Below are 15,553 nucleotides of genomic sequence, written 5' to 3' on the forward strand. Positions count from 1 at the left end.
TGTGCCACACCCGTTCCAGGTGGGAGACCTCGTATGGGTACGCAGACACCAGATTAAGAATCTTGAGCCCCGGTGGAAAGGACCCTACACTGTCCTCCTGACGACGCCAACCGCCCTGAAGGTGGACGGAATTGCTGCGTGGATCCACTCTTCACACGTCAAGGCAGCCCAACCGGAGGAAGCCACCGCACAGCAGACATGGAGAGCCCAACGCACCCGGAACCCCTTAAAGCTGCGACTCACACGCGTACACTCCTGACACTAATCACCCTGAGCTTGTGCTGGAGGGAGGGGGTTGCTGGACAACCAAGCCCTCACCAGGTTGTCAACCTTTCTTGGGTTATAGGCAACCTGGAGACGGGGTGGACACAGGTGTTAGCCAACGGTGCTCACTCTCCAGGCACCTGGTGGCCTACTCTAACCTTTGATTTATGTCAGTTGGCAAAAGATTCATGGGGACGTACTGCGAAATCTCCCCGCAATTCTTACCCCCCTTGCCGACATTCTAGTTGGTATGTCTGTCCGGGAGGGAAAAGGACCGCCCAATGTGGGGGGCCAGAAACCTTTTACTGTGCTAAATGGGGGTGTGAGACTCATACTAATGGACCCTGGAAAGCTAAAGGGGGAGATCTCGTGACTTTTACTGGCTTAGCTGGGGAATCCAACATCCAAATGAGGTTCACTGAGGCAGGAAAGAAACATGATTGGAAATCTGGGGTACGGTGGGGTCTCCGCCTCAATACCCCTGGGCAGACCCATCCGGGCCTGTTGTTTTCTCTCCAACTGGTTCGAGAGCGAATTGCCCCAGCCGTAGGACCTAATCTAGTCCTAAAGGATCAAAGAACCCCCTTACTTCCGGCTCCAGCCCATTTGCCTAGATTCACTCAAACCCCTCTAGTAACCCACTCCTTCACAAGTAGAGATTCTGCCACTCCGACCACTCACGCCCCAGGTACAGGGGATCGGCTACTTAATCTAGTAAAAGGTGCATATCTAACTCTCAATTATTCAGATCCATTTAGAACTCAAGAGTGCTGGCTATGTCTAGTCTCCAGCCCACCTTACTATGAAGGAGTAGCAGTTTTAGGCAATTACACCAACCAGACTATAGCCCCAGAGAGATGTTCTGCTAGTCTCAACCATAGATTGACACTGCCCGAGGTCACAGGACAGGGGCTCTGTATAGGAACCGTGCCACCCACTCATCAGGCACTCTGCAATGTCACAAGAAAAGCTCCCACTGGGAAATATTATTTGGCTGCCCCACCAGGCACTTATTGGGCCTGTAATACTGGACTAACTTCGTGCATTTCAGCCATTATTTTAAATCAAACATCTGATTATTGTGTACTGACAGAGATTTGGCCCAAAGTCATCTATCATGAGCCTGAGTATGTGTATTCTTATTTTGAGGAACATCCACGGATTAAGAGAGAGCCCATCACTCTAACTTTAGCCCTGTTGATAGGAGGAATTACCTTTGGAGGAGTAGCTGCAGGGATAGGGACAGGAACGACTGCCCTTATAGAGACAGGCCACTTCCGTCAATTACAAGCAGCTATGAATGCAGATTTGAAAGCAATCAAAGAATCTATAAGTGCCTTAGAAAAGTCTTTGACATCTCTGTCAGAGGTGGTCTTACAGAACAGAAGGGGGCTTGATATGATGTTCCTCCGAGAAGGTGGATTATGTGCTGCTCTAAAGGAAGAATGCTGCTTTTATGCTGACCATACTGGGATAGTAAAGGACAATATGGCCAAACTCCGTGAGCGTTTAGCACATAGGCAAAGGATGTCTGAGTCCCAGCAGGGATGGTTTGAAGGGTGGTTTAATCGATCCCCATGGTTTGCTACCCTGCTATCAACTTTGATGGGACCTTTGATAATCCTTCTCCTGATTCTCCTATTTGGACCCTGCATCCTAAACAAATTAGTACAGTTCATAAAAGATAGGCTTTCAGTTATTCAAACTTTTGTGTTAAGACAACAGTACCAATTAGTAGAACAACAACCGACTGAAGTACCTTAAATGACTCAATGAATGAGTGAAAGATTCCACTCAAGGACAAAAAGAAAATGGGGGAATGAAAGACCCCCTTCCAGAAAAGGGATTATACAAGCCTATCCCTAGGCCCTCAACCATAGAAATGACAGATGAATTTTAATACACAGGCCTGAAACTAAAATAAGCCTTATGAGAAAGTTCAAGAAGTTCATATGAGTCCCAAGCTTTGTGGGACAAGCTGACCCAGCATTGAGACAAAATAGCCCCGAAAAGAAAACAAAATGCAGAAACTAGACTAAAATATGGGCATTGCTCCATGGGCCACCTGGCAGGGAAAAAGAAACAGTCCCTGACCCCCCGGGAGACCCGACCACCATGTACTTTTTGCTAACTCATTGTTATGATTATAGCCAAAATAGGTAATGTACATGTATGTTTCATTTATTCCACCAATCACATCCCTGTAACCATGCATCTGCTTCTGTAAGCCTGCTTCTGCTCCCCAAAATACTATAAAAAGCCTACCCTGGTTCTGCTAGGCGCGCCAGTCTTCCGAATTGACTGGGACGCCCACAGATACCTGTGTTTCCTGATCAATAAAAATCCTCTTGCACATTGCAGCCTGTGGACTCGGACTGGTCATTGGGGCTTGAGGATCTCCCTCCTGAGGGAAGATTCTCGTTGAGAGTCTTTCAGGGAGTGCAGAGCTCTGCATGTGTGGGTCCTGGGCAACTTTTGTCTCCCTAGGTATCTGGCCACAGCCAACAGTAGCAGCAGCAAGTGGAGCCCCCCAGTGTCATGGTTCTCCTGCAGAACACAGGTAGTGGAACCCTGATGAACATTACAGATCTGTGGGGGGCTGGGTTTTGAGCTCCCTTGGCACTTGCCAATGGCCAGTATTAAAGCATTCGGGCCTGCGGTGGCTGGGTCCATTGACCCTGAAGACTTGACAGCTTCCTAAAATTCTCCCAGTCTCCGCTGACTTTTCACAACCTCAACCCAGAACCCTGCCTCATCTCCTCCCTACCTCCCCTGTGATAGTTAGCATTGCATTTAAAATCTAGCTTTAATATGCTTGAGAGACATAAAAGCAAAGGAACATAAGCCGCTCACTCGTGGAGGCTGTACCCTGTCAGTCCACTTCCCTTTCTCCCCAGACATTGGAAACTATCCCGAAATCGACTGATCTTGTAAAATCTGCATTCTAGCAAGATAGTAGCTCATAAAACTAACTGCTCTCTCTGCTTTTGTGATCAAACTTGCTTACTTTGCTCAGAAATATGACTAGAACAACTGCAAGACAAAAGACCCTGCCTATATGTAGGCAGAATACATGTACTCCTGTGGGCTTTGCCTTTATAAGACCTGGGCACGCTCTCAGGTACAGTACTGGCCCCACCATGGATGCCAGTACCTACGTAAAAGGACTGCTCTTATTATTCATGGTCATGGTGAGTCTCTGAGCAACACAAGACCCATAACATCACCACTCCTCTCATTTCCTATCCTGTTACACTTTCAGACTAATCAGTGGCCTTATGCTGCTGTGGCTGCTTCACAATGGTCATAACACGGGAGGTAGCTGCCTCCATGCTGCTGCTGCTGCTGTTGCTGCTGCTGCTGCTGCTGCTGCTGCTGGTGGTGGTGATAATGATGATATGATGATGATGATATGATGATGATGATGATGATGATGGTGGTGGTGGTGGTGGTGGTGGTGGTGGTGGTGGTGGTGGTGGTGGTGATGGTGGTGGTGGTGATGGCCTCTGGTATTCAGGCCCACCTCTTTTTGCAGCTGTCAGTATAACATCTGCTTCCTTACTTTTGCATTAGACAGAACTGGGGAGTCCTAGCTTCACTTGCTTCTTTCCAGGACTGCATGAATCCAATGGCTACCCTCTCTGTGGCTCCACCCACTGGCTGTTCTTCAGGACCACACAGGCAGCTAGCTGCTTTATCTCTTCTGTGGCTCAGCGTGCCATTCCATCATAGATCAGCTGTCTCTGCTGCCGCGGCTTCTCCGTGTGGTCACCTCAATCACTTCTACTAAAAATAGGCAATAAAGGGACACTCAAAAGAAGTCTTTGGTCCCAGCACACTCTGCAGGCAGGAAAACAGACCAGAAACTTCATTGTGTAGTTGATGGGTATCACAGCAAACATTAGACAGAACTGGGGAGTCCTGTAGAGGAGGGGCAGAAAGGATTGGAGAAGCCAGAGGGCTCAGGGACATACCATTAGGACATAGCCTAAAGAATCAATTGATTAGGATACATGGTGGCTCACAGAGATCAGGGAGCCTATAGGAGTCGGACCTAGGACCTCTGCATATATGTTATGGCTGAGTAGCTTGGTGTTCTTGTGGGAATCCTAACAATGAGAATGGGGGCTGTCTCTGACTCTTTTGCCTACATGTGGGACTCTTTTCCTCCTACTGGGATGTCTTGTCCAGCCTTGACGTGATGGTATATGCCTGGTATTACTGTAGCTTGTTATGTGGCGTTAGGTCTCTAGGAGGTCTACTCCTTTGTGAAGGGAAGTTGAAGGTGGGGAGGATCTGGGGAGAAGGGAGGTGAGATAGGGAGAGGGTGTGGGAGGCAAGGGAGGTGAAATGCAATATAAAGTGAGGAATATAAACAAAGCAGCAGTATTGGGCCTCGTACAGCAGCACTAGGGGAGGCAGTGCAGCAGCATGGCTGGGTGAGCTGCACAGCCTGCTGCACAGCCAGAAAAAGAGCATTTACTTCCTGAACAGAAAACCTTTCATACAAATGAAGATTTGTATCTGTGCCAATCACAGCAGCTGCTCTGCTAGGTCATGAGGAAAGTGCTCCCCTTCTGGCCTGGGTAGGAATATCTGCAGGAAAGTATAGTAAGGCTATGATGTAGAGTCCCCAAGGTGTCTGTCCAGTGTTCAGGGTGACATGTATAAGGGTATAATTTATATATACCAAGGTACTAGTTGGTGTAATGGTCATCTGGCTGGTGGCTTCACTGAAAATCCTTTTGCTCAAAGCAGCCAGAGCAGTGAAGGAGAGAGAGCCAAACTGTCTGCTAATTGGAGAGCAAAATCACCCTCTTCTCTAACATCTTTGCTTATAAAAATGAGAAGAAACACAATAAGAACTAAAAAAAAAAAACATTTTACTACTGGCCTGACCTAGGTCCTAGCAGTAACTTTAACAATGTTCAGTACCCACATAGAGCCCCCTAGAGGAGTGAGTCTCCTTCTCAGCCCCACTGTGCTGTAGAACACAGCTTGAGCTGGGGCCAGACACACAGTAGGTGCTCAACAAATGTTTATACAGCAAGCTGAGAGGTTGATAATTAAGAATGCTCTCAAGGGTTCATGCATATGACAGCCTGTCTCCTCAGATGAAAACTACTGATTGGAATTATATATTTCAGAACTTCCACAGGATGTCTGGTGTCCCTGTGGGGATGGGATAGGGGCAATCGATGAACCATTTAAAAATCCCTTTACTTTTGAGGTCTATGTGTCCATACCAACTTCCTATCCACGTAACCCAAACTCAAGGAGTTGCTGCAGTAGAAAACCAGCTTCCAAAGCTGCGCAGAAGGCAACTCACTCCGTGCTGTTTCAGTTTACAACTAAGACTTTGTCAGCCACAGAAGTCTGAAGGACTTGGGACCTGAGAAAGATTTCAAGGGCTTCCCCACAGAAGGCAGTTCCCTAGGAGACTCACCTAATACTTCTGTAAGGAAGAGATCTAGTCAGATCTAATGGAGCACTGGGTAGCCAGAAACGGCATAGTGAGGAAACTTCAATATTCAGCAGAGAGCTGTGAGAAATCACAATGGAGAAACTGCATGAGGGCAAGACATCCAGAAAGAACTCCAGCGAGCCTGGAGATCAGTGCTTGCACAAGCCTGGGGGACCATACCCCTCCATGCTAGGAATCCCCTGTCCTTCAGGACCACAGAGGACTCGGGGTAGACCTTGGATTAATGGTTGGGGATGATTGGCAGCCCACTGAACACTGTTTCACTCCACGGAAGAAATCTGTTAAAGTGAACTCAACAAAGGAAAGCATTCCCAAGCTCTAAACAGTGCCCTAGAACACATTCTAGCAATGCTAAAGAGAAACATGACATCATCTGTCCCTAGACAGACTGAGGTTGTTAACAGTCAATCAAAGAATAACAGGATTTTTGGTGCAAAATGAAAAGGATAAAAATTTTGAAATTCCACCCAAAATTGACATTGTTAACATTTGTTGTTTCGTAAGGAGTCCCTCAGGGTAGCATGGTTGGTGAGTACATGTGTGTCTTTGGGTACACGCATATACACACACACACACACACACTCACAAACACACATATGTATTTGTGAATTGTGCTAGATATCATTGAGCACACTCTAGAGAAAAAACTCACAGCACTTAACATCTATATTGAAAAGAACAAAGTTCCCAAATCTTTGGCTTTGGGGCCTCCATAGAAAATTAAAAATCAGTAGAGCAAAGTCATACTTCACTGAGGGAAGGAAATAATGATCACAAGAGCAGAAGTTAATGAAATGGAAAAGGAGAGGCAGAAGAAACAATCAACAAAACCAATAAAAAACCAACCCATAGACTCTTTGGAAAAAAAATCAATACAATGAACAAACCTTTACTCAGTGTCTTAATTTTGGTTTCTGTTGCTGTGATAAAGCCTGTGACCAAAAGCAACTTGTGGAGGAGAGAGCTTATTTCAGTCTGTGCTTGTACATCATAATATCGTGTCAAAGGAAGTAGGCAGAACTAGAGCAGAAGCCATGAAGAAACATTGCTCTCAGCCTGGCTCTCCATGGCTTCCTCAATCTCCTTTCTTAGCATTACCAGGACCACCTACCCAAGGATGAAACCATGTCTACTGAGCTAGTCCCTCCCACATCAACCGTCAATCAAGAAAAAAAGCACTACAGGCTTGACCACAGCCAGTTTGATGGGAGCATTTTCTCAATTGAGGTTCCTTCTTCCCAAATGACTCCAACTTGTGTCAAATTAACATGAAAAACAGTCAGTTCAGCAGATTCCTAAGGAACCTGATTACTTAGGAGGAAAGTGGGGAAGAGAAAAGGAAGCAAGGGAGAAACTGAGGGAATAGAGAAGAGAGGGGAGGAAGAACAAGGGGGAAGGAGGAGCCCATACTGAGTGGTGACATAATTACAGATCCTACAGAAATGAAAAGGATGACAAGGAAATATTTTACCCCAATAAATTCAGCAGCTTATATTAAACGAGCAAATTCCCTGAAGGACGCAAACCACCAATGGTTATTCAAGGAGAAACAGATGAATTCTATATGTGTATCAAAGAAATTAAATTTTTAGCTAGAACCCACTCAATAAAGTCAACAACTGACCCTAAAATCATTGGGGAGTTTAATAGAATATTTAAGGAAGACATAATGCCAACATTTTAAATTCACTTTCAGAAAAGCAAAGTCATGATATACCTCTGCTCATGTGTGATCATGACTGCTCCCGCAGGCTTCAGATCCGAACACTTGCCAGCCAGTTTGTAGTGCTGTTTTGAGGAGCCAGCAGTAGGCAGCCTCAGAGACCCTCACTGGATCTCCACCATGCTGGCATTCGGCCCCAGACTTCAGGCTCAAAAGTAGTGAAAGATATATGCTTATGACCCACTCAGTCTGTGGTACTTTGTGATAGCAGCCTAAAGATGACTACGATGTTGGTAGGACACACTGACCCATGCAGGCCACCACTGTGAACCATGACATGCAGGGGCCACAGGAGCAGAGAGAGAGTATGGTCTGAAGGCCAAAGAAGAAGCCTTGGAGAAGTTGGCCAGGTAGGACAGGTGTGTGTGTGTGTGTGTGTGTGTGTGTGTGTGTGTGTGTGTGTGTGTTTGTATATGTGCATGTGTACATGCACATATGCATGAAAGCATGTATGTATGTATGTATGTATGTATGTATGTATGTATGTATATGTGCCCATGTGTGTGTATGCATATATGCACCCAGGAAGTATGAAGCAGGGCCTATGAGAGCTGCTTATCTTTGCAAGGTAGGCTATGGGAAGAGGATGTGTCTTGGTTCTTTGGCTTAGAAGTACTTTGAGGAATCAATCTTAACTTATCACATTGTCAGTGTCTTAGGAAATAAGGAAAACATTTCAATGGGGCTGGCTTAGAGTGTCAGAGGTTCAATGTATTATCATTGTGGCTGGAAGCATGGCAGTGTGCAGGCAGACATGGTGCTGGAGAAGGAGCTGAGAGTTCTACATCTTGAAATGCAGGCAGCAGAAGGGAACTGGATGTGTTTCACACAAGGCATAACTTGAGAATTAAGACCTCAAAGCCCCACCTCCACATTGACACTCCTAGTCTAACAAGGCCACACCTATTCCAACAAGGCCACCCCTCCTAATAGTGCTACTCCCTATGGTCCAACATTCAAACACATGTGTATTTGGGGGCAACCAGTCAGGAACCAAATCATGCTCTCTCCCTGTGGCAACCTAACCATGTTTCGGTGGGGACTGTGGAAGGACTTTGGATCTTTGGGATAGAAGAGCCATTGGGTGTTAAGATCTCTGTGGGGTGTTCTGTAGGAGCTTGGAAGATAATGTTGAGAACAGTGCAGAAGATGGAGGCCTGGCTTGTAAAATTTCAGAAGGAAGATTAAAGACTCTTATCAGGGATGTCACTATTTGGGCTGTGAAGATTCTGTGGTTTTGGTTAGCTGGGGCTGAAGAATCAGCTGTGATTAACAAGATACCAGAACTACTAAAGCGAAACCTTTGCATTCCTGGGACTATTGATGCTGGTCAGCTGGAGCTAGAAATTAGTGGTGATTAGGAAGAAACCAGCATTACTAAGGTGAAATCTTCTGGGAAGTGTTTTCTGAGAGCACGAAGAGGCTGTGTTCTAGAGATAGCCAAGGTTATACCTCAAGCTACAACTGGACTTGGTGATGTGTAAGAGTCACCCGGGTGGTACTGATTTTGAAGGCACGAAGGGGTCATGAAGAGCAGCTAAGGCTGGGCACTGAGAGGCCGTGGAAGGCCATTGGTGAAGGTGCAGCCTCAGGTACAGTTGATGGTCCAGGACTGAAGGGGTCATTGCAAAGGAGTTGAGGCTTGGCACCATGAAGAGAGACTATGAGAGGCTATTGGTGAAGCCTCATTGCAGCGGAAGACAACAGTATTTTGGAGATGCCAGTACCATGAGATGATCACCAAGAACAGCAGCAGCAGTGGAGTACAGGCATCTGGAGCCTAGATGACAAGGTGTGTGCTATAAAGGGCAGAGCTGGAGAAGTGACCCAAGCCCTTGGAGGAGCCCAGAAAGTCATGAGTGGATCCCAAACATTGGACATTTAGAGTTTTATTTTGCTTTTAATTGGACTGTGCCCTGATATTTTTCCCTCTTGAAAGAAGAAAGTATTTTAGTGAAGCCCACAGTTAAGGGACTTTGAACTATAAAAAGACTTTAAATATTAAAAGAGATTGGATATTTTAAAGGGATTGAAGTTTTAATATGTAAGAATGTTTAAAGACTGTGGGACTTTTAAAGTTATTTAGATCTTAGAGATGAATAAAAAAGTAAGGATTGAGGCTTAATAGTGATGTGTTTGTGTGTCAAGTTGACAAGGGATCAGTTGTACTGGCTGGTTTTGTATGTCAGTTTGACACAAGCTGGAGTTATCACAGAGAAAGGAGCCTCCCTTGAGGAAATGCCTCCATGAGATCCAGCTGTAAAGCATTTTCTCAATTAGTGATCAAGCAGGGAGAGCCAGTTGTAGGTGGTGCCATCTCTTGAGCTGTTGGACCTGGGTTCTATAAGAAAAGAAAGCTGAGCAAGCTAGGAGAGGCAAGCCAATAAGCAGCATCCCTCCATGATTTTTGCATCTGCTCCTGCCTCCATGTTCCTACTCTGTGTGAGTTCTTGTCCTGATTTCCTCTGGTGATGAACAGCAATGTGGAAGTGTAAGCTGAACAAACCCTTTCCTCCCCAACTTACTTCTTGGTCATGATGTTTTTTGCAGGAATAGAAACCCTAAGACAGGAAGCAATGGTGACAATGATGTCACCTTGCAGAAGTAGGTGAACTCCTAGGCCAACAAGGATCTCCCCTTTACCATCTCCCTGCTCACTACTAACTCATTCACACAGGCAGTAGCATCCAGTACACGGGGCTTCCAGTTTCCATGACACACACAACTGCAGAGGGAGAGAGATCGCAGATATTGTCTCCAAAAATAACCTCTTCATCCACAGATGGCACAATTCTGAAGCCCATGGTGGCCAGCTTTAGAGGGTCTAATGTTCCGTCTGAGTTGGGAGAATTCTGAGCATCCAGAGTACACAATGGCACACGGCTGGCAGAGACACGTTCTCAATAAAAACAACGGAGAAGGCCAGGTTCTGGGGAGAATAGAGGAGCAGGCAAGACACAGATGAGATCATGTTCTGGAAGCCCATTCTGGACCAGTCATGTGCCTGAGTGCAGAGGTCTGGGACTGCCAGGTACTCTGGGGAAACTCATACCCAAGCCCAGGACTAGTGGTACAGTGATTGCAAAGGGTATCTGTCTATTCAGGAGGCCTGAAGGCAGTGCTAGAGTCCAGCTATCCCTTGCACAGCCCCCTGTGCTCACCCAAGGAGAGTCTGGGCTGCAGGGCCAGGATGAGGGACACAAACAGCTGAGATGACAGCTAGTCACAGGAAATCAGGCGTGCAAACCAGGGACTTAGAACCTATGTCTGCCCAACAGCAGAACTCAAGAGCCCTTAGAAGGAGGGAGACATTTTGAAACCACTGGGGTTTAAGTGAGAAGCAATGAAGAGGCTGCTGGATCACACAGGTTTGCCTGGCCATGAGGAAATCAAGACTGTGGCCAGTGATGAAGTTGTTCGAGAGAAAGAAGCAGCCATAGTCTTGCTACCTGCTCCTTCCAGGAAGTAGTCAAATGCCAGATCTACCATGAAAGGGTGAGCCAGCGCTCCACCTGCAAGGCTTCCTAAGGCTTGCATTCATTTGATTTAGGACTAACTCTATTTCATTATCCACCTCAAATCCCCACCCTCAGGAAGCTCAATTCTAAGGAATTGAGCAATCGGGAATACAGTATTAACTGACCCTCGAATTAGCACAGGCAAATTTATAGCAGGAGCCAGGGAGCTCCTGGGAGGCTCCTGGTATCTCTCTAGTTTCCCAACTGGAAGGAGAGAGTTATTTGCATAATCAGAAAATGAAATTGGAGATGGTATAGTTTGGGTCTCGAATGCTAGTCCCTGTGTTTGTGCGGTTAGGGTGTGAAGGAACCTTTAAGAGGTGGGTTGTCCTTCCTCCTCCCTTCTTCGGTTTCTCCTTCCTTGAACAGACACTGACTGGAGGCCCCAGTGTGGTCATTCCATCGCTCTCCTTTTTTTTTTTTCTTCTTGTTGTTTACCAGAGCTTCATGTGCCATTAAATATTCATCAGCATAATTAAGGAGCTAGAAAGCAGAGATAAAACTAATGCATATATTATATTATGTCTGTCAAGTATCTATCCAGGCAGCAGCCACTGGTGGCTGTCTCGTGGGCATTGGGGGGTTGCGGGCACCCAGAAGTGGCATTTTGTCAGCCTCTCAGAAGAGCAGTTTCAGCCTCAGTGGTTAGGGTGGAGATGCTCATCCAGGGCCCCAGAGCCTGTTGCTGAGGTATGCAGAGCCCTAGGCCAGGTCTGTCTGGGGACAGTGGTCACCTAAGATCCCCCTTAGCCTCTGGGCTTCTTGACACTCTGACTTAAAGTACTTAAAAATTTTCAAATGCTGTCCTCAACTGTGTACTTGGTGACAGTTTCCAGTTACCTCAGGGAACAGGACAACATTGTATGTATTCATTTAATTCATTATAGCTAATAAAGTTTTATTTAAAGCCCTGCCATCCAGTGCATTTGAATTGATGGACAAGGACATTAAAGCCATAGGAGGTGGAATTAAAGGCCTGGGGTCAGACACATTGTTTAGGTGCCAGAACCAGCAAGGAACAGGAAACTTTGATTTTGAACTCTGAGGCCTAGGGTTTCTTAGTTAATGAGGCCATTAAATAAAGCAACACATGTACCAGGCTTATAGAAAACTGATGGACTCGCTTTTGTCCCCTCTTTTCTGTTACTCTGTACTGAAGAAATGAAACCAAGACCTCATAAGTGAGAGGTAAGCATTAAACCATTGTTCTGTGTCCTAGCCTTGAGAGAATCTTCTGACAGAAGCTGCCACTGGCCTGGCTGTCTCCACATCTCATTTCTTTTTCTACCTTCAGTGTACCCTTTGTAGCCTGAATTTCTGTATCTAGGAACTCAGTCAAGTGTGGATTTTAAAATAATTTTAGTTGAGTTTGTACTGAATGCACAAGCCTTTTTTCTCGTCATTATTTCTTACACAGCAGTCTAAGAGTGATTCTTAGCACACCTCCATTGCATTAGACATCCTGAGTCATGCAGACATGAATTTAAGTGTGTTCAAGGACGGTGAGGTCTCTGTGCACATTCAATACAACTTTATGGAAGGGGCTGAGCTTCCTGGTGTTGGCAGCTATACCTGGTCCTTAAGCTGGTGCCCCTAACCCTAACCCTAACCCTGACCCTGACCCTAACCCTAACCCTAACCCTAACCCTAACCCTAACCCTAACCCTAACCCTAACCCTAACCCTAACCCATGGCTGCATTTGTTTATCTGCTTTGACCAACAGTATTAGCAGGCCTATATATAGAAAATGCCATGCCCTTGGTGTTTATAATCATGGTGTATCATCCACACATGGGTTTTCTGCTCTGAGAGGTGATGTGAATGTGCGTATACACACACACACACACACACACACACACACACACACACACACAGAGAGAGAGAGAGAGAGAGAGAGAGAGAGAGAGAGAGAGAGATTGATTCACATAGTCCCTCCCCTCTCAAGCATCACTTCAAGTAGCTATTTGATATATACTTTATTACGTCTAATAAAGTTCTATTTAAAGCTCAACATTTAAACTGAATTTTCTTCTTGGTAAAATTTTGTTTTCCCCAGGTCAGTCATTGACGCGCACTGTGCTAAAGATTTAAAAACCGAACAGGACCCTTTGATTTTGGAGGTGCATAATGAAATATTGATGGTGGGATTGTAGGAAGCCTGGAATTTGTTTTGAATAGCTGTGGTAGGGCTGGGGATTTGGGGTGTGCTTCTGGCCCTCAGAGAACAAAGGAAGTACCTCAGCCTTTCCCAGTCCCTCCAGCACTGGGCAGATGCCACATCACTGGGTGCAGGCTCCCAGATGCACTGTGGCCCACAGCACTGGGATGCCTAAAGATACAAGGGAGACCACAAATACTCTTGAACCGCGATATCACAAAGGACAAAGTCGTTCTTCCTCTGTCTATGCTTTCGCACTGGATATCCATGAGGTACATCAGCCCCTCTGGGATACAAACGCCCCCCTTGTGTCTCTACTGATGGAGTGAAGTGGCTGACTGGCTCCTTAGGATGGAACCCTGTGACCAGGATATCAGCACGAAGCCTTAAAGGAAGCCTGGCGGGGGTGGACGATGGGGGTTGGGTGGGGGGCACAGCTACACTTCAGAAGCTTCACCAGTGGCCTGTTTGTCCCTTGGTGGTCATGGGATTCTCTTCTTATTAACGTCTTGCCCCAAAGAGACATGAAAGGCCTGACCACTGTCATGAGCATGAGAGTATCAGGACACACAGGTCTGTGTAAGCTATGAAGGCTGGAGATGGCTTTTCAATATCTGCAGAGATGGAGCCCTGAACACGTTCATTGATTGAGACCCAGAGAATGGACCAAGGCTTGGACCACAGACCAGGAGCCCTTGTTCTACTATTTCTCAGCTTTGGGGCCCTACTTCTCCTGAATATCCTCATTGCAAAATGAGAAAAATACCCCTACCTTGAACTGGCAATTCAAGGGCTGGCACATTTGAGCCTCTGTAGGAAGGGCTGGGTCTTTCTGTAGGAGCCCATCACAGGGAACCAAAGCACTGGTGAAAGCAAGCACAAACTGCCCCACATAAAGCAAAAATGAGGCCCACTATTACACACCAATTTTTAAAGTTCCCTTTATGAAAAAAAAAAAAACAGAGCATGTAACACACATCGTAAAAACAGAGAGCTGCACATTCCTCACATAAACTGGGTGGGGACACATCCCAGCAATAGGCTGTGTGAGGAACGTGGGGTAAGGTGGGACCCCTCTAGCTCTTGGTAATATGGACAGAGAAGGAAGGTGTCCTGTGGCACAAAAGACTGGACCTGAGAGAGCCAATTTGTATGGCTCTGTGTCAATGCTGCAAGCATGTGTATACTGCAAGCTGTATGATACAGACAGACAGACCAACCCAGTGGGCCAGAGGAATGATGTGCCTGTCTTGAGACACTTCTTGGTGCTTCCTCTTGGGTCAGTCCAAGCCCAAGGCCCTGCTGGCTGCCTTGGCATTCAGGAAATTCTTCTTCCTTCTGGGAGGAACACGCAAAGAGATCTCAGGCTCCTTTGGGCTTCTGAATACAAAGATCTTTTCTCCTGTGTTTAATATGTCCATAGTGTCTAGCCCTGTGATGGGGATGGGCGCCAGTTCTCCGATGGGCTCTAGGGACAGGTGCGGCCAGCTTCCTTTCCCGGGGAACACCACCCTCTCCTGGACAGGAACATATCTCTTCTTCAATATGCTGCAGAGAAAAAAAAGATCAGAGTCTGCATTCTGGGGCCATTCTGACTTGCCTCAGTGTTCTGACATTTCCCCCAGGAGAACCCTTCTTTAGGTCCTGACACCCCAAATAAGTGTCATTATCTTATTTTTTTTATTTGTGCGCTTCTGTGTACGCCATGTTTGTGTACTGCCCATGTAGGCTGGGAAATGGTGATGGATCCCTCGGAGCTGGAGTTACAGGCAGGTGTGAACTGCTCAATGTGGGTTCTGGGAACCAAATTCCGGTCCTGTCAAGAGCAATGTTGTAGTCACTGCTCCATTGCTGTGAAGAGACACCATGGCCAAGACAATCATTATAAAAGAAAGCATTCAACCAGGGGTTTGATTACAGTTTTAAAAGTTTGGCCCATTATCATCATGGCAGGAGTTTGGTGGCCTGTGCAGAACTAGAGCAGTGCCTGAAAGCTACCTGGAAATCCTCAGGCCAAGAGAAGAAGAAAGAGAAGCACTGGGCCTGGCTTTGAATTTTTAAATCTTAAAGTCCACCCCTCAGTGACACATTTCTTCCAATAAGGCCACACCCCTTATTCCTTCTAATCCTTTCAAATAGTGCCACTCCCTGGTGACTAAACATTCAAATATATGAGCCTAGGGGGCCGTTCTCATTCAAACCACCACAAGCATGAAGCACTTTTAACCACTGAGCCATCTCTCTGGACCTAAGTACTATTTACATTTTTTTCCCTCCGCTCTGGTCACTGGTTGTGACTTCAGTCTAATTTCATCAGATAAAACCCAGTCGGGTGTGCTGCTTGGTCACCTTCACTGGCTTGTAGTGTGAAAGGTTCAGAAGTCTTGTGAGCCCAACGTACAGT

The 15,553-nt window shown here is 46.3% G+C and overlaps 1 protein-coding gene across 3 annotated transcripts in view; it reads right to left on the bottom strand.

Annotated features, from left to right (window-relative positions):
• Window positions 1-12,953: 12,953 nt before the first annotated feature.
• Window positions 12,954-15,553, bottom strand: part of Evc2 (EvC ciliary complex subunit 2) — an 87,706-nt gene continuing 85,106 nt past the window's right edge. For 2 of the 3 annotated variants that reach the window (XM_039091722.2, XM_017599114.3), the window contains one exon: window positions 12,954-14,697. In XM_039091722.2, the coding sequence (XP_038947650.1) occupies window positions 14,430-14,697 (268 nt within the window). In that variant the 3' untranslated portion in view covers window positions 12,954-14,429. The remainder of the gene's footprint in view (window positions 14,698-15,553) is intronic. The other variant, NM_001106012.1, reaches the window with a different exon arrangement.

Source organism: Rattus norvegicus, chromosome 14 (assembly GCF_036323735.1).
Source record: "Rattus norvegicus strain BN/NHsdMcwi chromosome 14, GRCr8, whole genome shotgun sequence".
Lineage (NCBI taxonomy): Eukaryota > Metazoa > Chordata > Mammalia > Rodentia > Muridae > Rattus > Rattus norvegicus.